Here is a 24,763-nt window from a genome sequence, read left to right as displayed (position 1 = left end):
TATGCGTTTAAGTTATATGAAAGCAATAAATAAACCTTTATTTCAAACATAAATAGTATACGTGCAATTTTTTTATATTAACTATGTACTTAATAAATTGATTTAATTGTTCCACCAAAGTAGCTTTGCCCGTGTTCGTAGGACTCTTTACGTGTAGCTTTAAAAAATATTAAAGTGATTATCAAGATTTTTTTCCATATTTGTCAACCATTAGGAATCGTTTAGTAACGTGTATAAGAATGGTATCGAATATAATAGACTAGTAATAAATAGTAATTGAATAATAGTGTAATCCAATATTATTAACTTACTTTGTTTGGACGCCTATTACATATCCTTTCATAACGTATCGTATCGGTGTTCATTTATAATATACTAGGGAATGATAAACTAAGATTACTAATTAAAGAATAAACAAAGACAATGAGAAAAAAATACTATAAGATAAGACGTTATGTAATAATAGAAAATAAATCTAATATTATTAATGTTACTTTGTTTGGGTGATTATTACAGATTATTAATTAAAGAATAAACAAAAATAAAATGAGAAAAAAATACTACGTATAAGATAAGACTTTTCGTTATTACGTAACGACTTTTTAACTATTGAAAAATAGGAGGTGAGGGTCCCTTAATCTTGAAATTTGGGCGCGTGGGTCTGTCTGTACATCCTTACATACTTAACAATCTTTCACAATCATACCAAAGGGATGGCATAAAGCTTCTTTGGCCGACATAACATGATTTTATAGAGCATAGGTCGCTATCATACAAACTACATATAATACATTGGGAAACAAGAAAAAAAGATCTTTTTTTTTTCTTGATTTTTAACCATCTAGGAGACCTAACTGGTTCTTTTTCTGTGCCAGAGAAGGTGAATTCTGAGGTACTGTTCTTAGAACTCTCTTTTTTGCTGTTTTGTGGACTTTATATGGAACCCCAGATTGTGTTCTTGAGTTATTGAGGTGTGGGGTTGGGGGTTGGGGGTTGGAAGAGTCTAAATGGTGCCTGGTTTTGTGGGTTTATTTGGATTGTTGCTGAATTTGCACAAAAAATGTCATCTTTTTTCCCTTGATTTTATAGAGAGCATAGATCCTAACATACAAACTGCATGTAGTACATTGGAAATGAAGGAAAAAGATCAGTTTTTTCTTGTTTTTAAATCATCTGGGAGACCTAACTGGTTCTTTCTCTGAACCAGAGAAGGTAAATTCTCAGTAACTGTTCTTGGAACTCTCTTTTTTTGCTGTTTTTGTGTTTATGTAGTCTTTATATGGAACCCCAGATTCTATTCTTGGGATTTTGAGGTGTGTGGAGGGTGGGGTGGGGGGTTAGGGGGATTGGAAGAGTCTAAATGGTGCCTGGTTTTGTGGGTTTATTGGATTTTTGCTGAATTTGCAGAAAAATGTCATATTTTCCCTTGATTTTTTAGAGCTTATACAAACTGCATATAATACATTGGAAAAGAAGAAAAAAAGATCAGTTTTTTCTTGCTTTTTAATCATCTGGGAGACCTAAAGTGAATTCTCAGTTACTGTTCTTGGAACTCTCTATTTTTGCTGTTTTTGTGTTTTTGTAGTCTTTATATGAAACCCCAGATTCTTATTCTTGGGTTTTTTGGGGTGTGTGTTTGGGGGTGGGGGGATTGGAAGAATCTAAATGGTGTCTGGTTTTGTTAAGTTTATTGGATTTTTGCTGAATTTGCAGAAAAATGCCATCCTTTTTTGCTTGATTTTATCGAGCATAGATTGTTAGCTTACAAACTGTATATAATACATTGGAAAAGAAGAAATAATTTCAGTTTTCTTGCATTTTGATCATCTAGTAGACCTGACTGGTTCGTTCTTAACCCAGAGAAGGTAAATTCTCAGGTACTGTTCTTAGAACTCTCTTTTTTTGCTGTTTTTGTGTTTATGTTAAATGGAACCCCAGATTCACAGAATTGAATTTTTTTCTTGTTGGGTTTTTGTTATGTGTGTGGTTGGGGGTAATGGGAAGAGAAAAGATCATTCTTTCTTGCTTTTCAATTATGTTGGATTATTTTTAAGAGAGAGCTGCTGGTTCTTTCTCTGAACCAGAGAAAGTAAATTCTCAGGTACAGTTCTTAGAATTCTTTTCTTTTTGCTATTTCTTGTGTTTATGTAGTCTTTAAAGGCAACCCCAGATTCATTGAATTCACTTTCTTCTTGATGGGTTTTTGGTGTGTGTGTGGTGGTGGGGGGTGGGCAGGGTTGTTTGGAAGAGTCTACATGATGTCCTGGTTTTATGGGTTTATTGGATTTTTAGTTGAATTTGCATAAAAAATGTCATCTTTTTTAGTGTGTTTGGTTTGGGGGTTGGGGTGGGGGGTGGAAGAGTAACAGTTCCTGGTTTTGTGGGCTTATTGGATTTTAGCTGAATTTTCAGAAAAAAATCATCTTTTTTTCTTTGATTTGTTGCTTTTTATTTTAAGTAATTTCCAAGCTAGCCAACAGTTTTGGTTCTCCTATTTTCTTCCCCTAGAAATATGTGAATGTTAACATATTTGTGTTTGTTTTTCTGCTCCTTTTTTGCCTTGTTCTGATTTGGACCTTTCAGTTTTGTTTCTCTATATCTGGGAATACAATGTTTTTAGTTTTGTTGAACTTTTTCTTGAACTTAGGGTTGAAGGGTGTGGGAAAGCATGTCTTACCAAAGGGCTGAGAGATTGGGTTACATGAGTCTTGATGAAGAGATGGCAGATACGATGGATGAATTTGAAGAGGTATTCTACAATGAGGACACAAACCTTGATGACTTTGAGATGGTCAGTACATATACACTTTGACTTATTCTTATTCTCTGGTGGCTTATGTTGAGTTTTGCTTTGAGACTGTTGAATTTAGTGATCACCTCAACAAAAGTGTGAACTCGTGTATCTGTTTATATTAGGTTTGAATCTAAGTTGCTCGGACTCGGGTGCGGGTGTCTCGATACGGGTGCGTATCTAGAGGTCGGATCCTTCATGATCTAGTTTTTAAGATTCGGGGATATGGATCCATGTATGGATACGGGTGTGGGAATTCGCCTAAAAATAATTATTAAAATATCTAAAATAGAGCTATAAAACCTAAATTATGAGATATTATGTGGAGAACTTGAGGAGAATCATGGAAGGAAATTAAAGGAAAAGGAGTGACAGAGAAATTTCTATATAAAAGGTTTTCCATTTTCTTCAATTTCACCTTAGCTTTTGTATTGATTATAGGAATCATTAAAATTGTCCAGTCTTTCCCCATTGATTTTGGTCAAAGTACCCAAAATACGTTGACCAAATTGGACACGGATCCCACACCCACACCCATGTCGTGTTGACACGGGTGTGGCACCAAAAGTAAAGAGTCCGAGCAGCTTAGGTTTGAATCATGGCCCCTTAGAGCATGCCTGACCAGTTTTTCTTTGGTTCAAATGCGTGGAAATTCCTTTGATAATGCGTGTCAGTGAGAAATGAATCTAGGGCCTTTATCTGATTTGAATTTTGATGCCATGTTAAATAGTGACCACTTCATCTAAACTTTGTTCTGTTGCAGCAGCCAGTGAGAACATGCTTGTTTTGGTGCGAACATTATGTTGAAAAAATATAATTTTCCAGTTAGTTTAGCAATAACTATTTTGATGTATACCTGGATTTGCTTATTTGTGTTGTTACTTTTTGAAGCGAAACATGCATCTCTTAAAGATGTTCTTCATTTGAAAAATCTATTGGTAATACAGCCGTGCGGTGAATACTAATTGCTCTTATTGAATTCGATGATAGTCATGTTACTCTTTTTTTCTTTTAGGCTTCATTTCTCCTATTTGTTTGATGGAGTAATGACACGACCTGTTTTTCTCAATGTACTGGGATGAGTTTTTTGCATTTCATTCTGTATTTTGAGTTACCTTGAATTATTGAAACTACACATCAAGTGAATGCATGAATATGTGATTACTTTGGTCAGTTGGTGTCAGATATCAAAATGGTGTATTCACTTTTTTTTTTTTTTTTGGAATATTGGTTAGGTAACAGAAGGGACAGATACATCCGCTGCACAAGCAAGGAAAGGCAAAGATATACAAGGTATCCCATGGGAGAGATTGAATATAACGAGGCAAAGCTACAGATTGACAAGGCTCGAACAATACAGGAATTATGAGAACATACCTTTGTCAGGAGATGCTGTAGATAAGGTCTGTAGCTTCATTATTTTTTTCTTTAAGGATTTTAATTCAGTATTTCCAAAGTATAGTTATAAACTCTGCGGTTATTCTATGTTATGTTGCTTTGTCAGGAATGCAAACAGGTGAAGAAAGGTGGCAACTTCTATGACTTCTTTTACAATACAAGATTAGTGAAGCCTACCATACTTCATTTTCAGGTATGCATTTATTTTGTAGATTATACAAATAGTGTGAGTCCAGCTGTGATTTTCCACCTAATAATGAACCCTTTCGTATCACCTCTGGTTTCGGAGAAGGACTAAATGGATCATGAAGTTGTCAATCAATTAATTAGAGAGAAAGTTGGAGCTGCTATTTCTTGCAGCTGGGTTAACTTTTACCTGTGTTGGTCGGACTCTTTAAAAATGTTGTTGGGTGTGTGTTAGATCCTCCAAAAGTAGTGCATTTTTTTAGGATCAGACATGGGTGCAACAATATTCTTGTAGAGATAACGTTACATAGATTTCTACATATGCTTTCTTGAGCTTACCCCATGTTTCAGCCATTCTTGTTTACTTGCTTCTGCAATATGCAATTTCTCCGCTGTGGGACGTTGAATGATGCGAGGTTTACCCAAGAACTGCAAAATCCTCCCTGATGTATCTCTCCACCCTATGTTGTCCTCATCTTCTGGAATAAAGACCAAGGATTTCCTGTCTCCTAACCAATCCTCATTCCTCACGAAATGCCATAATTATTAAATTCTGCTCCTGAGAAAGCTAGCCCCTTTCTATTTATAAAAACCGGGTCTGTTAACATTTTCACTAATATCTAACAATTCGAAGGACTTCCCCATCAACAGTATAATGAATAACTTACTGTCTTTGTATTCTTCAAATTCCAGTAAGTATACTATCATCCTAAAAATAGGAGCATACTCTATTACTTTCATCAATTTTAGCATTACAAGCATTCAATATGACAAGAGAACTTGAGTAAGCATGCATAAAACCATGCCTAGGATATCAGGGAAGTCTCCTCAATTAGGGATTGGTCAAAGATAAAGGAAATGGAATGGGTTTCTGAATTCTGATCGTGCCAAGACAAGAAATTACTGCCAGAGGTTCTCCATCCTATGTGTGATGCTTTTGGGTTAACTTCTTAACTGCAGTTACTGTAAAAAAGGAATCTGTTAACTACTTATTTCTTTGGAAAATTTTGGATTATTCTATGGTGTTTGCCTAGTAAATAATGTTTTTTTTTTCATTTGCTGAAAGGATAATTTTAATGATCTCTTTATGCCATTTGTTTTGCAGCTAAGGAACTTGGTTTGGGCTACTTCAAAACATGATGTGTATCTTATATCGAACTACTCACTTATGCACTGGTCATCCATTTCCAACAACTTAACTGAAGTCCTTGATTTCTCTGGACATATAGCACCGTCAGAGGTAATCCAGAATGCACTTAGTGACCTTCCTTTTGTATTTTAGTTTCTAGGGTACCTGTAGTTCTTCTTCTTCTTCATGCTGGTGTCATGTTTCCATGAAGAGGACTCTTATGTGTATGTATCTTATGAATTCTTTCTTCTGTTAACATTGCGGTGGGATTTGAAAGAGTACCCATCTATCCCTCTTGAGTTTGGGTCTTCAAGATGTTTTGTTTTTGTCTTTTTACCCCTCCCTCAGGGTTGGAGGTGGAGGGGGCTTACCATCCGAGCACCCCTCTTGTCAAGATGTTTTCTTTGATTCCAATTAGAAGTCAATATTTTTTGTTGTTTCTTCCCTTATTGATTATGTCTAACCTGCTCTTTTTGTTACTTTGGCCTCTAGAAACATGCAGGAAGTTTGTTAGAAGGTCTAACACAAACACAGATCAGCACAATGGCAGTGAAGAATCGCTTTGTTGTCGCAGGGGGATTCCAAGGGGAACTCGTTTGTAAGGTTAGTAGGGTTTGTTTTGAGTTTCATCAAGAAGATATAATAAAATTAGTTTCCGGAGAAAATTCATGAAATCAAAGAGAGGAGGTGTAAGTCCCAGGTCTTTGGTCTGTTTCCACAATAATCAAAGTGTATGCATAGATGGAATATGTTAGAGATAGGTCATGTTAACTTATTGGCAAGCGTATTCAAGTTTTTCCTGCTGTTGTTCATGAGCATTTTATTTTTAATAATTTCATATCTATTGATAGCTCAAGACTAGCAAGACTTGGTTAATTAAATTTGAATGAAATTGAATCTTTATACCGCATGCGCCTTTTGTCATCCTTACTTAACTTAGCTTCATATAATGCAGTGTTTGGACAAGCCAGGTATAAGCTTCTGCGCAAGGACCACTTATGAGGATAATGCTATTACAAATGCTGTCGAGATATATGATAGCTTGAGGTAGTATGAATATAATATGAGTTGTTGGACTAATTCGAAATTCAACTGTATAAACGTCTCAATTGTTTTGCAGCGGTGGGCTTCATTTTATGGCTGCTAATAATGATTGTGGTGTGAGAGAGTATGACATGGAGAAATTTCAGCTTATGAACTACTTCCGGTTCCCTTGGCCAGTGAACGTTAGTTTCTTATCTATCTTTTACTGCTTTTTTTTTCTCATTTCCCATTTATTTCTTGTGGCCGGGAAGGCGGGGTGTTGTAATTGACATCCCATCATAGGCCTAGTGAACACACATTTTTCTTAGTAGTAAATAATTCAGATTGTTTGTGAATTAGAAGATGTTTGAGATGCATCTGTCTTTAAGTACTATTCGAAGATGGAACCTCTTATGCATTCATAATTTCATTGGTTATTTATGCAGCATACTTCAATGAGCCCAGATAGCAAGATTCTTACTGTTGTTGGAGATGATCTCACTGGCTTACTTGTCGATTCTCAAAATGGAAAGGTATTCAATCGTTACCTTTAAAATCAGATGTAATGAAAAGTTTTTCATCGTGTGGTTGCCTCGTATATGTTGGTCATTTCTTTACTGCATTTTTGGTGAGGTTATTATTGGCAAGAATCTATGAATCAATTGCAATGAATTTCACTTCTATTTGTTTCTTACATTTTTCATGTGAGTCCTCCATTTTCTGATCCGATAAATCTGTTCTAATCGAGGGTCTTTACTGTATCAGACGGTTGGCTCGATTGTTGGTCATCTAGACTACTCTTTCGCGTCTGCCTGGCACCCTGATTGCCGTACCTTTGCAACTGGGAATCAAGACAAAACCTGCCGAATTTGGGACATGAGAAACCTGTCATCACCTACAGCAGTGCTGAAAGGAAACATGGGTGCTGTCCGATCTATTCGTTACTCATCAGATGGGCGATTCTTGGTAGTAGCTGAACCTGCAGATTTTGTCCACATTTACAATGCTGAAGGAGAGTACAAGAAACGTCAAGAAATTGACATGTTTGGCGAGATATCTGGTGTATCTCTGAGTCCAGATGATGAATCTCTTTATATCGGAATCTGGGATCGAACATATGCAAGCTTGCTCCAATACAACCGAAGGCGTTCTTCCGTATATGTTGATTTGTTCACATAAACCTACTGATGGTCTGTTTCTTCACCGCGGGCCGGTGTACCGGAGAAAATAGGTTTCCTCATAGGTGATGAGATGAAATCATGTTGAACTTAGAAACTTGGCTCAGTTTTTGGTCCTTAGTATACCATGTACAGTGTCCTTAAGAAAAAAGCCTTATATACAGAGCCTTATTTCTAGTATAGTCAGACTTCTCCTACAACATTTCGCTTTTGGTACCGACTTTTCATGTTACATGTTATATTGTATGTTTTCTATAACAACATTTCGCTATAGCAACAAAAAAAGATCTTGATAAGCGATTGTGTTATAGAGAGATTTGAATATACAACATTTATGCTTGATTTGTGCTTCTACATTTTGGTAAAAAAAAAAAAGAAATTACAAGAGTAATACTACAAGTACTTGCATGGATAAATGAGATAACGCCAAACAACCTATTAGCCTTCTACCTGTTCTCTATAGCCTTGGTAAGCTGAAGTTATGGCATGTCTTGTTTAATTACATCTCTCCAATATTTCTCAGATCTACCTCTATCCCCTCCTCGAATTATCCTTACTCAACATCTCACACATTCGCACTAGGATATTCGTACATTTCCTCTTCACATTCTCGAATCATCTCAATCTCACATTCCGCATCTTATCCTCCACTAATGCCACTCTTAGCTTGTCTCAGATATCTTCACTTGTGATCTATTTCGTCTAGTAAAGTCCATACGTCCATCTCAAACCTTACCCCTATTGTGATGGAGATTTATTTTCGAAAAAAATATATTATAAAAAATAAATTAAATCGATTAAGTTGGTTTTTCATCTATACGATTACTATCAATTTTATCATTAGTTTAATAAAAAATTAATTATTTTTTTCTTATAACTAAATTTAAATTTTTATCATTAATAAAAATCAAATTAAAATCGAAAAAGAAATTTTGGATTTGGTTTGGTTTTTATATTTTTGCACTCCATATCAAACTCCACTCAACTTATAAAGTAGTCGGAGAAAAAAAAATTAGGGTTTGGAAACCAGCTTCAAATAATTGGTAATTTCGCCGGAGATAATTGGGGATTTTGCCGGAATAAGCTGTGTACCGGCGGTTACCTGATTCCGGTTTCTTCCGGTGAGGTGCATTGCTTTGGCCTTCCAAGTTCCGACTATCAAAATGGAAGAGTTGAAGCACAAGTCGAAGAGAGAGGACGAGTCGAAGAAGCGCCACCGTGATAAGGAGGATCGAGATCGTGAAAAGAAGGACAGAGACCATCACCATCGTGATAAGAAGGATCGCGAGAGAGAGAAAAACAGTCGCTATGAAAGGGAGAAAAGTGCTGATAGAGATAGGGCAAAGCACAAGGATAGGCACAGTAGAGGAGATAAGGAGCGTGAAAAGAGCAGCAAGGTTCGTGATGATGATGAAAGACCTAGAGATAAAGTTAAAGAGCGAGAAAAGGATAAGGAAGATCGTGAAGAAAGAGAGAGGGAGAAAGAGAGGGAAAGGGAGAAGGAGAGGGAACGCGAGAGGGAGAAAGAGAGGGAAAGGGAGAAGGAGAGGGAGCGTGAGAGGAAAAGAGATAGAGAGAGGAGAGAAAGGGAGAAGGAGAAGGAGAAGGAGAGGAATCGCGAAAAGGATAGACACCGGGAAGTATATGAAAAGGGGAGTGATGATGAAGTTGATGCGAAGGATCGTGAAAGGAAGAGGCGAAAGAGGGATAATGATGATCATCACAAGGAGAGGGATCGTGAAAGGAGTAGCAAACCAAACAACAGGCTAAGGGAAGAGAGCACTGATGAAGTATCAGCTGAAAAGGATCAGAAGAGTCGAGAAGAGGATCTAGCTGAGGAGCAAAGGAAATTAGATGACGAGATGGAGAAGCGAAGGAGGAGAGTTCAGGAATGGCAAGAGCTAAAAAGAAAAAAAGAGGAGTCTGAGAGGGAGACACTTGGGGTTGATGCAGGTGCTGAAGAACCTAAGTTGGGCAAGACTTGGACATTGGATGGTGAGTCTGATGATGAAGATGCTGAGGGGAAAACTGGCATGGATATTGATATGGATGATAGTGGCAAGGTCATGGAAGATGAAAATGGAGCTGACAAGGTGGTTAGTTCTAGCATTGGATCTGATTCCCCTGTTATTCAGAATGGCAGTGATGGAATAGTTGACGATGATGAGATTGACCCGTTGGATGCTTTTATGAACAATATGGTTTTGCCTGAAGTTGAGAAACTTAACAAATCCGTAGTCAATAGTTTGGATGGTGAAAATTCCAGTTTGAAAGAGAAAAACGGTCTGAGGAAGGAAGAAAAGCCTAAGATGAGCATGAAGAAAACCACGGGAAGAATTATCCCCGGTGAAGATTCGGATTCAGATTATGGGAACGTTGAGAATGATGAAGATCCTTTGGAGGAAGAAGATGATGAAGAATTTATGAAACGGGTGAAGAAAACCAAGGCCGAGAAACTATCATTAGTGGATCATTCAAAGATTGAATATCCTCCTTTCAGAAAGAACTTCTACATAGAAGTTAAGGAGATTTCAAGAATCAGTGCTGAAGAGGTTTCTGCTTACAGGAAACAACTGGAATTGAAGATCCATGGCAAGGATGTTCCGAAACCAATCAAAACATGGCATCAGACTGGACTGTCCTCCAAGATGTTAGACACTATTAAGAAGCTGAATTATGAGAAGCCCATGTCTATTCAAGCTCAGGCTCTGCCAGTAATTATGAGTGGCCGAGATTGTATTGGGATTGCTAAGACAGGTTCTGGTAAAACTCTGGCATTTGTATTACCAATGCTGAGACATATTAAGGACCAGCCTCCTCTGATGTCTGGAGATGGTCCTATTGGGCTAATAATGGCCCCTACTAGAGAGCTTGTACAGCAAATTCATAGTGATATTAAGAAGTTTGCGAGAGTGATGGGTCTCACCTGTGTACCTGTGTATGGAGGTTCTGGTGTTGCTCAACAAATTAGTGAATTGAAACGAGGAGCCGAAATTGTTGTGTGCACTCCAGGTCGGATGATTGATATACTCTGTACAAGTGGTGGGAAGATTACAAATCTGCGAAGAGTCACGTATTTGGTCATGGATGAAGCTGATCGGATGTTTGATATGGGATTTGAACCTCAGATCACAAGAATTGTCCAAAACACTCGGCCTGACCGTCAAACAGTCCTGTTCTCTGCAACTTTTCCTCGTCAGGTTGAAATACTAGCTCGGAAAGTGTTGAACAAGCCTGTTGAAATACAGGTAGGTGGTAGGAGTGTTGTGAACAAGGATATAACACAATTGGTTGAGGTGAGGCCAGAAAGTGATAGATTCCTTCGGCTTCTTGAGTTACTTGGTGAATGGTATGAAAAAGGTAAAATTTTGATATTTGTTCACACACAGGAGAAATGTGATGCTTTATTTAGAGATATGATCAAGCATGGTTATCCCTGTCTCTCCCTTCATGGGGCAAAAGATCAGACTGATCGTGAGTCCACCATATCCGACTTTAAAAGTAATGTATGTAATTTGTTGATTGCTACTAGTATAGCAGCCAGGGGCTTAGATGTCAAGGAGCTTGAACTGGTAATCAATTATGATGTTCCGAACCATTATGAGGACTATGTTCATCGTGTTGGGCGGACTGGTCGAGCTGGTAAGAAAGGTTGTGCCATCACATTCATATCCGAAGATGATGCAAGATATGCACCTGATCTTCTAAAAGCTTTACAATTGTCGGAGCAAGTTGTTCCAGATGACCTGAAAGCTCTTGCTGATGGTTTCATGGCAAAGGTTAATCAGGGACTTGAGCAAGCACATGGGACTGGTTATGGTGGTAGTGGTTTTAAATTTAATGAAGAAGAGGATGAAGTGAGAAGAGCAGCCAAAAAAGCACAGGCAAAGGAATATGGATTTGAGGAAGATAAATCAGATTCAGAGGATGAAGATGAAGGAATTAGAAAAGCAGGTGGTGACCTCTCTCAGCAGGCTGCCCTTGCTCAGGCTGCTGCTCTTGTTGCTGCTTCCAAAGCGAGTATGGCTTCAGCAGCAGCTCCAGTTTCAGCTGGTCAGCTTCTTCCCAATGGTGGATTACCTGTTGCATTGCCTGGTGTACTTGGTATTAATATACCAGGTGCAACAGCAGTTGCTGCTGGAAATGGACTATCAGTTGGCTCTAATGATGTGACAGCCAGAGCAACAGCATTGGCAGCTGCCTTGAACTTGCAGCATAACTTGGCAAAGATTCAGGCCGATGCAATGCCTGAACATTATGAAGCAGAATTAGAGATAAATGATTTTCCTCAAAATGCTCGTTGGAAGGTTACACACAAGGAGACGTTGGGTCCTATTTCTGAATGGACAGGAGCTGCCATCACCACTCGAGGACAGTATGTTCCACCTGGCAAGGTACCAGGGTTTGGGGAAAGGAAGCTGTACTTGTTCATTGAAGGCCCTACGGAGCAATCTGTCAAGAGAGCAAAAGCAGAATTAAAACGTGTATTGGAGGACATTACCATGCAAGCATCATCACTTCCTGGTTCGGCTCAACCGGGCAGATACTCAGTTGTATAAGAATGAATGCCATTGTCATTTGATGTTTCATTTTTGTCTATTATCTTTTCCGGGCAAATTATTTCCTAAATTTTGTTACTCAATTTGGAGATGACTTACTTTGTAATGATATAAACAGGTTTAACTAGATACATGATTCTCAGTGATCAGCCATGGTTAGTTCCTCTCCTATATTATTTTATAAATCCTGTTATCTGTATTACTTGATTCCTTTACTGATAGTACCATCAAAGCTGCTATTTGAATTTAAACTGACACAGGGAGATGACAAAGAGTTGTCCAGGAAGAAGCATGGTATTCAGTCACCCCGACTAATATCTTGTTAGGAAAGAAAAACCTGTGGTAACTTTTATAACACAATTACTTGAATTTCTATTTACTCATGTTATAGAGTAGCAGAATTGCTTGGATTTTTCTATGCATGAGGAATCATCATATGCTCAAGGTTGATGACGATTTTCATGATGGCACTGCTCCATATACCTAATGGACTGTGAGACGACTACTAGAGCAAAGGTATATTGACTAGATTCAGTGTTGTCTTTCCATCTTCTTTGTGGATTTGGTAGTAAATGAAAACAGGTACTGACTTTTTATATTTCTAAAATGTTAAACCTTTTTTAAAAAAATCAAGTTTAAAATGTTAAACCTTCTGCTTGTAGATTCTTAGCAACACTATCATCATCATATCATATATCATCATATATTATTATAAATGGGAAGCTCCTGACCTTAAAGTTGGATTACCATTTTGCCCTTCACTTAAATATTTTTTCTATTTTTTAAAATATAAAAAATGTAAAAGTATATTCTAATAAATAATTAGATAATAAACTTTAAAGTAATAAAGATATAATGGAAGATAAAAAGTCATTCAAATAAATGAAGTCCAAACATTTAAAAACATCTCTTATTTAATTTTAAGTTAAAGAATTTGAAGAGTTTCCATTGATAAAATTATATACATGATTTTCCCCACAAAATACATTATTTTGCTCTCTTCTCATTGTGGGTGACAATACAATAGCATGTGAGTTGATTTATCTCACAAAATTATACTTCTAATTTTTCATGTTTCTCTTGATCAATAAATTTTAGTTATATATGTATATAGATAGAACTCATATTACAGGTTTTGTTTCATTCTTTAATCGAAATTTTATGTTTTTAATGCAACAAGTGAGAAATAATTCTAGAGAGTTTTTCGTTTGGACAAAAAGTCTGCTCAACATTCATGAGGTAAAACAAACCTATTTGTGTGAGAAAGAATATGTATGTTGTTTCGTTAATTTATTGACAGTAGTTTCTTGGAGAATATAGATATCTGGACTAGAATATTAGTCATTTCAGTGTATTCGAGGAATTCTTCAAAAAGGTTAAAGGCGGCATAGACATTTATTTGTTGTTTGGTAAGTATTATTTTTCATTTCAATGTTGCATATTTTTACTTGGTTCATTGTTTGTTACATTCAAATTTTTGGTTGAAAGAAGGTAAATTGAATAATGGCAATGAAAAAGAAAACAAATTTTTCATTTACATGTGTGATGTACAAATCTTCTTTTAAAGATTATGTTTGTTATAACAAGTTGATTATCCTGTAGTAATTGAATTAATGCGATGTTTATGATATATGTCAATGTATGCATAATACTACTGCATTATGTAATTCTTCTACACTTTAGGTTATGGGATAAGATAATTGAATAACTCATGTAATTAGTTTTTTTTTCTCATAATTAAATCTACAAAAATTAGCTTGCATTATATTTAATACGTTTTTTTTAGAATTTATAAATGGTTTACTACTTCTATGACAGTAAAATCATGGTGTGATTTGTAATTAAATACCCCTAATAACGGAAAGAAGAGGAAGCGTTGAAGAAGAAAAATGTATTGCTAAATATTATTGTATTCTGTAACTTTATGTTTTTTATTGGTTAAATTTAGAACTTTATTATTTCATTTATTCTATCTAAAAGAAAAGTATTTGGATGAAAAATCTCATTGATTCAAAGAATTGTCAATTAATCTAAATTCATATGTAAAAAATGAAATAAATCAAGACGCATAAAGTTCACACATGCCATTTAGTGAACTTAAGAAAAATTAAAATTCATCATTTTAAGGAGTATATACTCTTTTTAATTTTAAAACATAAAATAATATTATTAATAATCTTTATATTTTTTTTTAAAAAAAGTGTATTGATTGATATAGGTACATGAGCGGAGGGTGAGCCCATAAACTATTATTATTATTATTTATTATTATAAGTGGGAAGATTTTAACTTCAAAGTTGGATTATGATTTTACCCCTTCACTAAATTTAAATATTATTAAAATGACTAATTAATAAAATATTAAATAATACTTATATGGTATTAATCCATTATATATTTCTAGGTAGAATTAATTCATAGAATATTTAATTTATTTTTATTCTAAAATGGAGTACGGTAGATGAAGTATTCACGGAATATTTAATTTATTTTTATTCTAAAATGGAATTCAATAGATGAAGTGTTTTGTAACAACAAAAGACAGTAAATTATATTTGACGAGAGAGAGTTGCTCGGATGGTAACCACCCCTCACTTCCAACCCGAAGTTGCGAGTTTGAGTCACCAAGGGAGCAAAATGGGTGGGAGCTCCTAGGGAGGGTTTAAAAAAAAAAAGAGTAAATTATATCCTTTAAAAACTGAAATATCCACTAACATTAAAGAACAAAACGTCCTTTGAATTATCATACATCTTAATATGGCATACATATTTAGATTTTAGTCAGAAACTTCACATATCCCAACTTTAACCAATCTAATTCTCATTGATGTTATGTATATCATCAATTTTTAAATGACTTTTATAATTCCAAACTTGTAATAATACATACCAAAAAATTGTTTTCAAAATCATTTTATATTAATGCATACACTTAGTTATTCCGATGTATAATTGTTGATGAATGATTATTGGTGGATGTAATTACATTGCTCATCACAGTCACTTTTTGTTAATGCATACACTTTGTTATTCTAATGTATAATTGTTGATGGATGATTGATGATGGATGTAATTGCTCATCACATATGCAATAAAAAAGAATTAGATCTATTTATGTTTTTGTTAGTTATTGAAGAAGTTCTTCTATTCTTTTAAACTGGAACTATTTCTCTCTTTAATTTTTGTTATAATTTAAAAGTTTTAGAATTCATTAGCTATTTTATTGTTTTTAGTCTACTCTATTTCATTTTATTTTCGAATTTTTGTGGGATGAACATAATGTACTTCTGAAATTGTATAATTTATTGTAATGCTATAATAATGTAATGGATATTGATAAGTTTTTATATATTCTCTTCAAACATTATGTGAGATCTTTGCAACTAAAACTCATGTGAAATTTACAATTTCTTAAAACTATTTGATATGATTGTCAGATTGTCCATTTGATGTTAAACTTTAATTTGGTGTTACACTCCTCTTTTGATTACTTAATTTTATGAATAACTATTCATACATATTGTAACTGTATTTAAATCATTTACAAATATTTATAATAACTAGCATGCAATACAAGTATATTTTCTATTCTGAAATTCAAATTTTTAAGTATATAGACATCTTGTAGTAATTACAAGGGACAAACGTGCAACACACGTTTCCAAAAGCTAGTGTTATAATAAGTAGGAAGCTCCAAAGTGAAAAGTTGAATTACCATTTTGCCCCTTTACTAAATTAAAATTTGATCAAATATAAATATTTTAATTACATAATGGTAGAATTTGAAGTTCTTAAACCCTTCGATAATTAAATTATCATTTTCTTGATAAATGAGTACATTCATATTGCTTTTAATCGTAATCATAAATCTCATAATGGAAGAATTTGAAAAGTTATGATATGAAAAGTCATTCATCACTTTAATGTAAAAATCAATTTCATAATTAAAATTTGAATTTAAAGGGTCATTTCTTAATGCTATTTAAGAACCAACTTACAAAAATGAAAGCTCACAATAGGAAATTGAATTATGAAAATTACACAATTCAACATGAGAAGATATGAGAGTAAGAAGTTGCAAGTGAGGAATGAGGATAACCAAAAGATATTGAAAATTGGTAATAAAGAAGAAAAAATAGCAGCGAAAAAAGAGAGTAAATTTAATATATGTGTAGTATTAAACAGTGAACAATTTTATGTTGATATGTTGTCTCTAATAATAACAAAGTTTTCTTTTGAGAGCATGAGGACTTTCTTTGCAATATCCTCAACTTTTCGTTCTTGCTTTCTTTCTCCATTATAGAATTTTTCTTCCATGAAGCATTTAGAATTGTATGGGTATTGACTTGAAGTATAGATATCAATTTAAAGTATGTGTAGAAATTTTCTAATTGTGCATTTAAATGAGAAACATTAATCATTTTTGCACATACTAATATATCATATGTTTGGACCTAATAACTTAAAAATGTAGCTCATTATTTTAGTTACCAAACTAAATTTTGCAGGTTCATCAAATGTCTAATCATTTGACATACAATAAAGAAGTTATTTGAATACATTGATTGTTCATCTATTATAAATTATATAGTATTTTTTTGAATAGCTTGCGATACTGATTAAAATGTGATTTGACAGTAAATTAAACATCTAATTGATTTTATAATATTATTTTAATTATTTTTTGAATTGTAAGTTATTTATTAGAAAGAGAATGTAGAAGAATAAGAGCCAATAAAGATTTCTAGAATTTTAAATAAGCAATATTTTTATTCTATTCTATAAGACAAGAGAGATATTTTAAGGAAGTTAATCATAAGGTAGTGTACCTGTTAGTTTTTGCTACTTTATTTTGTCTTTTAAAACAAATATAAAATTTATATATCGAAATTATAATAAGGAGATGACTAAATACAAAAGAGTTTCTTCTTATGAGTTGACTATACACTATAAACATTTATCATTTTACTTTTTTTTTATGCAACTCAAACACAAGTTTAAAAGAAATTATGTGATTTTTAATAATTCATATTCATCTTTATGGAGTACATGTGCAACGCACGTGCCCAAAGTAGGAAGCTTTAAAATGCTACACTAAATCATAATATTATAAATCATTTAACTAATCATTAAATAAGAAAACATGTATCTCTAAGAGAAACTACCAAATAACCACATATAATACTAATTCAATTGGTTTGCATTTAAACACAATTAAGAGTTTTTTTTTCTTTTGCATAATCTTTTTTAGGTAGAAAAATGTGTAAATTATTATAGGTAGATAAATATATCTCAAATCTAATATAAAAATTGTGTTGAATGTTCTATAAAAAAAATATTTTAAGGAAATATTGTATTCTTTTACATCATAGAGAAACATGTATGCATGTTTAATATAAAGTAACTATTATATATATAGTATCAAAACTACCTTAATTTATATTTTAACTTCACAAATATTAAATCCATTTTCAATGTAAGTGTAACGAGGTTAAAATATAAGATTAATATTTATGCTTAGAAACTTGTATTTTTCGATATACTTTAATATCTATTTTTATCATCTAACATATCAATTAAAATTGTATATAAGATTTTTACACCAACTAATAGAAATATACGTGCAACGCATGTAACCAATACTAGGGGGAAAAAAAGAGGAAAGAAAATGTGAAATGCCCTTCTTTTTTTTTAGAATGAAGAGAGGGAGAGGATAGTCGGGGTGAATCAATTATTCTTCGAGTTTTGAACTGTGGTCTCCATTAGCCCTCTGAGATTTCTCAGTTATAGAAAAGGACACAACAATCGTGTACCTTTTCAATCAACGTTTTATAACATCAAATTTCATGTGCTTTGAGCTATCGATCTATATATATTTATATATATATATACATTAATGTTTTGTGTGATCCATTTATGGTATTGCTTGTAAGTTGAATCTAGATGTGAAAAAATGTACAATGTGTTTTATATTGTTATTTAGTATAGCAAGAATTGAATGTTGGAAAAGGGTTAGATACGTTAATGCATTTTACTTACTATTCACAACTTAGTTGATTTGACTCAAGTTTCAAATTGATTGTATCGTATTCACATGGTTTAGTGATTAATGAAATAAAATTGGTCGAGATAGTGATAAATGTTCGTGACGATAAAAAAAATATCGAATAATTTTCTTCTATTTATTTAAATTGTAGGAGGAAGAATAATTCTAAATTGTAGGCATAGTAACGACTAACCAAACAAGGGTGAATACTTATTTATATTGGATATTTGCATCAAATCAATTTTACTTATTGAATTTAGGTATTTTTAATGTAACGAGAATAGGTACGTTGTATGTATACATATATATCATACATTTATTTATTTGATGTGAACACTTGATACGAGTAAATTTTTATCTTACTTACGTGTATATTTATGATTAGGTTGACATTTTTTATTTTTATTTTTGCCGACCCAAACCAAGAAAAAACACTAAAAATAGCTACAAGTAGCGTGTCATTTGCCCACTTCCCTCCACTAGCTATCCAAAATACCCACCAAAGAGCACAACTCCTTTAAGATTCCTTTCTCTCCCTTTGCCAAATTACTTATTTGGTCACATTTTTGTAAAAATAAATAAATGTTTTTGAATAATAACATAAATTATTTCTTTAAAAGATGAAAAGAATAATTTCCTTTAAGAGTATTTTTAATATTTGAAAAATACTTCAACAAAAAGATTTCTCAATATAATTTTACGAGCTCAGTCGATTTGCTATTTGAATTTTCACCTTACTTGTGTAATTCAACTTTCCACCTCGGAATCCCCTCTCCCATTTACTCTACACCCAATTTTTATTTATTTGTTGAAAAAAAACTAAGTACTTGGCCAAAACAAGTTATATATACCAAAACTTCACACACACACACACTAGAGCTCACATAATCTTGTAAAAATGGCAACTTCAATTCTCCTCTCACACCCTTTTTCTCCTTTATTATCAAAACAACACCATAAAATTCCAAGTCCCAAACAAACCATAGCCATAGCATATCACTCCACCAACAAACCCACCACCAAGACTCCATTTTTATCATTTCCAACTTCCTTTTTTCCATTTCCCTCAAACCCCAGAAAGGAATTTTGGCCAATTTCAGTGGGAAGAACACAAACAGATGAAAAAGATGAAATCTTGGTGGTGGGTGAAGATTCTGCTGAATTTGAGTTATCCAAACAAAAGATTTCATCTTGGGTTTATTTTACTGGGATTCTTGGTGTTGTGCTTTATGTTCTTAATGTTGTTTGGATTGACAATTCTACTGGATTTGGAAAATCATTCATTGATTCTGTTTCTAGTATTTCAGATAGCCCTGAGGTGGGTATTTTTGCTTAATTGCTTTATCTGTTCTGTTTTTTATTTACTTTTGCTGAATTGGGTTTTGAGATATTGATTTCGATTATGTTCTTTACTTGGTTATAGTAGTTGTATAAATTGTTAGAACAGAAAAAAAATGATATCTTTTCTGAAAGGTATAACGCATAAATATGTCCTTTTAACTTGGCATATGTATGTCTGTGCACAAGTAGACGCTTAAACTTGTATAAAGTTAAACACATAGAAAAATGCGTTCTATGTGTATTAAGAATAATTTCTTACTTGGGATTCCATTATTCTATTTTCTGTTTCTTAACTTTATTGGATAGTGATTATAAATTTTTGTAGTTTTCTGGAAGGGGGCGGAGTTCCCACTTCTTCCTAGCTCATTTGCACTCCTTGTAGCAATTCTGCCAAAGTTTAGTTATTTTTCATATGCATATTTTCTTATAGTAGTGTTCTAGCACACCTTTACTATTTTACCGGTTACTTATATCCTCTTATCGATATAGGTATTAGGTAACTTTATCCACCAAGCGTTAGGCAAATAGGAAGAGATTATCAAACTCTTATTTGTTTTTGGCCGCTGTCGGGATTTAAACCCTGGTCTTCATTCTAGTCTCAGTGACCGCTAGCTCACACCCTTGTGCGACATCACCCACTGATTGTTGTGTTATGAATTTGTTTTTACAATGAAATGTGGCTTAAGACTTTCAAGTTCTGCTATCTAGGCTTTAGCATCTAATTGAGCCGAGGGTCTATTGGAAACAACCTCCCTACCCCGCAAAGGTAGGGGTAAGGTTTGTATACATCATACCCTCTCCAGACCCTATGTTGTTGTTGTTGTTGTAGACTAGCATATAAATTAAAGGTGGCAACACCAGTCATCCTGGCCCTCTGTATTTTAAAAATCAGGAATTAGTTTAATTTATCAGCACAGTTAGGGATTGAGCTTGTAGGATCAAGCTTTTAAGCTTTATGGAGATGAGAAAAAGATAGATAAAATCTTTATCTGCAAACTTTCATTCATAATAATTTCGTTAAATTCTTTTATTGATTTCAATATTGTTATTTTCTTCTTTGTTTGTTTGTCACTTGGTGTTAGTCTTGTGTAGTTACTTTAAATAATACAAACGAAATTATGAATTGGTTTACATTCAAGACTTTTACAAGGGGAAGCTTTTGTTAGTATAGTTTTATCAAAGAACTCTATGAGATACCAATTGATAGTCAAACAAGAACCAACGAAGGAGGGTCGATTTGAAGTTGTTAACCAACAAGGTTTCTTATGTTTGGGCACATGTAGAATAACATTATGTCTTCGCCTTGCAATGAAGACTATATAGCCTTGATAATGCTCGGAAAGTATTTATTTGTTCTGGTTCATTCTGTCACTCTTCTTGGCTTGATAATAGGCAAGTGATGCATTAAATTCTCGATGAATCATATTGGCCAACATAAAGTTGTCTTGATTTCTTTTCTGTTTGTTTCTTTCTTTGTATACATACTTAGTTACTTTGCGTCCATTTTGGCTTTCTTGGTAACCAGCATACACTATAATTTTTTTTATTTTGCATACATAAATTTCTGTTTGCTGAGAGTGTATCCAAATGTTTCTATGCAGATTGTAATGCTTTCCCTTACCTTGATTTTCGCTATAGTCCACAGCGGTCTTGCTAGTCTTAGAGACAAAGGTGAGGAACTCATTGGAGAGCGTGCTTTTCGTGTATTGTTTGCTGGGGTATCTCTGCCATTGGCAGTCAGCACAATAGTGAGTTTCTAGTCTGCCATGCAGAAACTGAGAATTTAGTTCTTTTTCGGTAACTTTTATAATTTTACGGTGCAAAGCTTGATAGATGGAAATTTAACATAACGAAAGGTTCTTATGGTGATTTACAGGCGTATTTCATTAACCACCGATACGATGGAGTGCAGTTATGGCAATTAAACAGCATTGCTGGGATTCATGAACTAGTTTGGATTTCTAACTTTATTTCCTTCTTCTTCCTATACCCATCGACATTCAATTTACTAGAGGTAGCAGCTGTTGACAAGCCCAAGATGCATCTTTGGGAAACTGGGATTATGAGGATTACCAGGCATCCACAGGTAAATGCTCAACTTTCACTAAAATGTAACCTACCGTTGTAGAAGATACCGACTGAATGATTTCATAATTTGCCTTGTCCCGAAACACCAATGCCTACTTTTAGTTTCAAATCTCTTTCCAAATTAAATTTCAACTATGGATTCAAACCACTTCACTTTGTACCTCGTATTATGTTTTAATTTTCCAGGATATGACACTGGGGAGGGTAGGATGTACGTACGCAGACCTTACTCCTACCTTTGTGGGGTAGAGAGGTTGTTTCCGATAGACTCTCAGGTCAAAAGAAGTGTAATCAAAGCAGATAAGAAGAAAAATAATGACAACAAAATAGTGAGATATACAAAGCAAATGAGGCATCAGGTAGTAGAAAAAATTGAAGAATAAGTACTACTAAAGAAGGAGGAGATGAGAAGAGGAGACTAGCCCCCTTCCTCTCCCACGTAAAAGAACAACAACACTCGGCTATCTCATACTCTTCTACCCTAATACTTGACCTTCATACCCTCTTATCTAGGGTCATGTCTTCAGTAAGCTGAAGATTAGACCCCCGGTTCTTCTATTTTCCAGGATATGACGTAAGTACTATGACAGAGGAGGTTTAGAGTCATGATTTCTATTCATCATTTCTGTAGGGTTCAAGACTTTTCTTTTTTTAGTTTTTTCGTGTAGTTCAGTCTGATATTTAAAATTATATTTCACTTAGGATTCTTAGAATCAAGAATTGGCTCTATCGGTCAATGGTTTTCTTTGAAGGAGTTAAATAAGGCATGTCATAAAGAATAATATCACAAGAAATGACAGGCAGATGTTGCTGCAGAACGAGTCTGTACATGAAAGGAGGTGAAGGTTATTGTAATCCCAGTTCTGCTAATACATAAAAGGAAAGAAACCTACCAAATTGATGAAGCTGTTCCATAAATGAGGATTTAGTAAAGAGGAATCATCTCTAGTCCATTAGAGAAGTATTAGAAACACCCCTAAACTTGGCGCAAATTATTAGTTTCATCCCTGAACTATTGACAGCCTTAAAAACATCCCTCTACTTGACTAACTAAACTTAGATACATCCCTGAAACACTCCCGATATGCAAGTGGTCTCAAACTCTTGTAGGAGCATGGAGTTCTTAATAAAAATCGAGAGAAGTGTTGAAAACACCCCTAAACTTGACGAGAATTTAGGGGTGTATTTCACTAATGTTGCAAGATCGAGGGTGTATTTAGCTTCAATTAGTTAAGTAAAGGGGTGTTTTTGATACCTCTCTCCCTGAAAATCGAGAAAATAAGTGTCTTTGTGCATGTGTGTTACACCACAATCCAGTATTTTTTTCTTTTATCTGCTGTCTCATTACTTGGTATAAGTTATTCCGTCTTTGGTAGCTAATTGAAGCCTCCATTCCCCATATTAGCTGGTTGGGCAGGTGATATGGTGCTTAGCTCACACGCTGTGGATTGGGAATTCAGTTGCAGTGGCAGCCTCAGTAGGTTTGATAGGACATCATCTGTTTGGTGCCTGGAATGGGGACCGGAGGTTAGCCATACGATATGGTGAGGCTTTTGAAGTCGTGAAGAACAGAACGAGTATCATTCCATTTGCTGCTATTCTTGATGGTCGTCAAAAGTTGCCTGAAGATTATTACAAGGAATTTATCAGATTGCCATATTTATCGATAACAGCATTGACATTAGGTGCCTACTTCCTCCACCCCATTATGCAAGCTGCCAGTTATCGGCTACACTGGTAGTACCACTGATGTTACATAACTCGTTTCCATATAAGAAATCGTGATCACGAGTTGTATATTTTTTTTTCCCAATATATATTGGTTACTGTTGTCTATTTAACTACTGTTGGAAAACAAAGAAAGAAAGAAAGAAAGAAGAGTAATAGAAAGGATTCTGTTTAATGTGTTTGAAAGTAAAGTTCCAACTTTTGTTTCCCTTCAAATTCTATATGGTGTAAATCATGATATATGTCCTTGTTATTCCAATTTACATATATGTGAAGGGGTACACTCAAATGGTATCAGAGTTCTCGAGTTTGAGTTATGTTAATGAATTATTATTTTTTGTAGGACGTGATTTATCTCTGTAGATGAACCTGTCTGGTGTAAACTTGGATTACTCCATTTAGCGGCTTTAAGTACCAAATAATTAACTGACGGCAATAGTTTTCATAAACTTATTATGTCTGAAGAAATGATTCATCAAAATAACGAGTTATCATTAACATCGACACATTTGAAATCGTCAAATACTCAAAAGTTCCCCGAATTAATTCATTTAGTGAACTTCAGATATCGAATGATTAAAAAAATGATGCAAATAACAATAATTTTATGGTTAGACAAGGCCTACCTAAAAGGAGCAAGTCAGCCTGGACCAAATCCAAAAATGAAAAAAGAGAATTTTATTTTTATTTTTTTATAAAATAAACACTCTATTCCACTTCTGGTGTTGAGGAAAAATCAAATAAAAGTACACCAAATTCTTTTGACTTTTTTTTACTTTTTGTGAGAATGAAGAATTACATGTGGCCAACTTGAATGATATTTTATATATAAATTCCCTTTGGATTTACTCTTCCTCATGCAATGTGATTGGAAGAGTAGGGAATGAGTAGGTTCACTTAGGATTTTAAAACTAAAAAGGAAAGATTGTAGAAGTATCCTTTAGAATGACTTGACATGCTCCACTTAAACCAATCTGAAGAAATTTCTCACCCGATGTTCGATACTAGTATTGAAGTTTCATCAAATCCAATTTCATATCGAAAAGTTTCATATTAAAGGATAAAATGCTTCTCAATAAGGGAACTATCCAAGACTCGAACTCAAAATTCTGATTATTAACATAAATAAGTAGTAAAATTCTAGTGATACATATACTTCTAATACTTTCTAGGGGAACCTTTTTAATGTGGCATAAATACATCATTCACTTAAAAAGAACATACAAGTACATATATGTCACCACCAAAAATTTATGGTACTATTCCATTATTCTTAATCGGAAATATTAGAATCAC

The 24,763-nt window shown here is 34.0% G+C and overlaps 3 protein-coding genes across 9 annotated transcripts; all 3 read left to right on the top strand.

Annotated features, from left to right (window-relative positions):
- Positions 1–704: 704 nt before the first annotated feature.
- LOC125828641 (uncharacterized WD repeat-containing protein C2A9.03-like) lies at positions 705–7,893 on the top strand. Of its 7 annotated transcripts, XM_049507959.1 has the most exons (11): positions 747–880; positions 1,866–1,877; positions 2,648–2,791; positions 4,027–4,194; positions 4,296–4,382; positions 5,481–5,615; positions 5,997–6,107; positions 6,460–6,551; positions 6,625–6,730; positions 6,974–7,060; positions 7,293–7,879. In XM_049507959.1, exons 3-11 carry the CDS (start codon positions 2,669–2,671, stop codon positions 7,704–7,706), a joined length of 1,323 nt encoding a protein of 440 aa, XP_049363916.1. In that variant the 5' UTR covers positions 747–880; positions 1,866–1,877; positions 2,648–2,668; the 3' UTR covers positions 7,707–7,879. The 7 variants fall into 7 exon arrangements, with proteins under 7 accessions (XP_049363917.1, XP_049363916.1, XP_049363918.1 ...); XM_049507960.1 differs by lacking the exon at positions 1,866–1,877 and having other exon boundaries at positions 705–892; positions 2,656–2,791; positions 7,293–7,893; XM_049507961.1 differs by lacking the exon at positions 1,866–1,877 and having other exon boundaries at positions 776–894; positions 2,659–2,791.
- Positions 7,894–8,702: 809 nt separating this feature from the next.
- Positions 8,703–12,851, top strand: LOC125828468 (DEAD-box ATP-dependent RNA helicase 42). The gene has a single exon (XM_049507754.1). It carries the CDS (start codon positions 8,869–8,871, stop codon positions 12,262–12,264), a length of 3,396 nt encoding a protein of 1,131 aa, XP_049363711.1. The 5' UTR covers positions 8,703–8,868; the 3' UTR covers positions 12,265–12,851.
- Positions 12,852–19,115: 6,264 nt separating this feature from the next.
- Positions 19,116–23,609, top strand: LOC125828600 (15-cis-zeta-carotene isomerase, chloroplastic). The gene is made up of 4 exons (XM_049507911.1): positions 19,116–19,628; positions 21,253–21,399; positions 21,528–21,737; positions 23,145–23,609. The coding sequence occupies exons 1-4, from the start codon at positions 19,209–19,211 to the stop codon at positions 23,478–23,480; spliced, it is 1,113 nt and encodes a 370-aa protein (XP_049363868.1). The 5' UTR covers positions 19,116–19,208; the 3' UTR covers positions 23,481–23,609.
- The last annotated feature ends 1,154 nt before the right edge of the window (positions 23,610–24,763 follow it).

The sequence above is a fragment of the Solanum verrucosum genome, unplaced genomic scaffold, assembly GCF_900185275.1.
Source record: "Solanum verrucosum unplaced genomic scaffold, falcon-dt-bn FXZP01000273.1, whole genome shotgun sequence".
Classification (NCBI taxonomy): Eukaryota; Viridiplantae; Streptophyta; class Magnoliopsida; order Solanales; family Solanaceae; genus Solanum; species Solanum verrucosum.
Note: the sequence above shows the minus strand (reverse complement) of the source record. Positions and strands in the feature narration are given on the sequence as shown.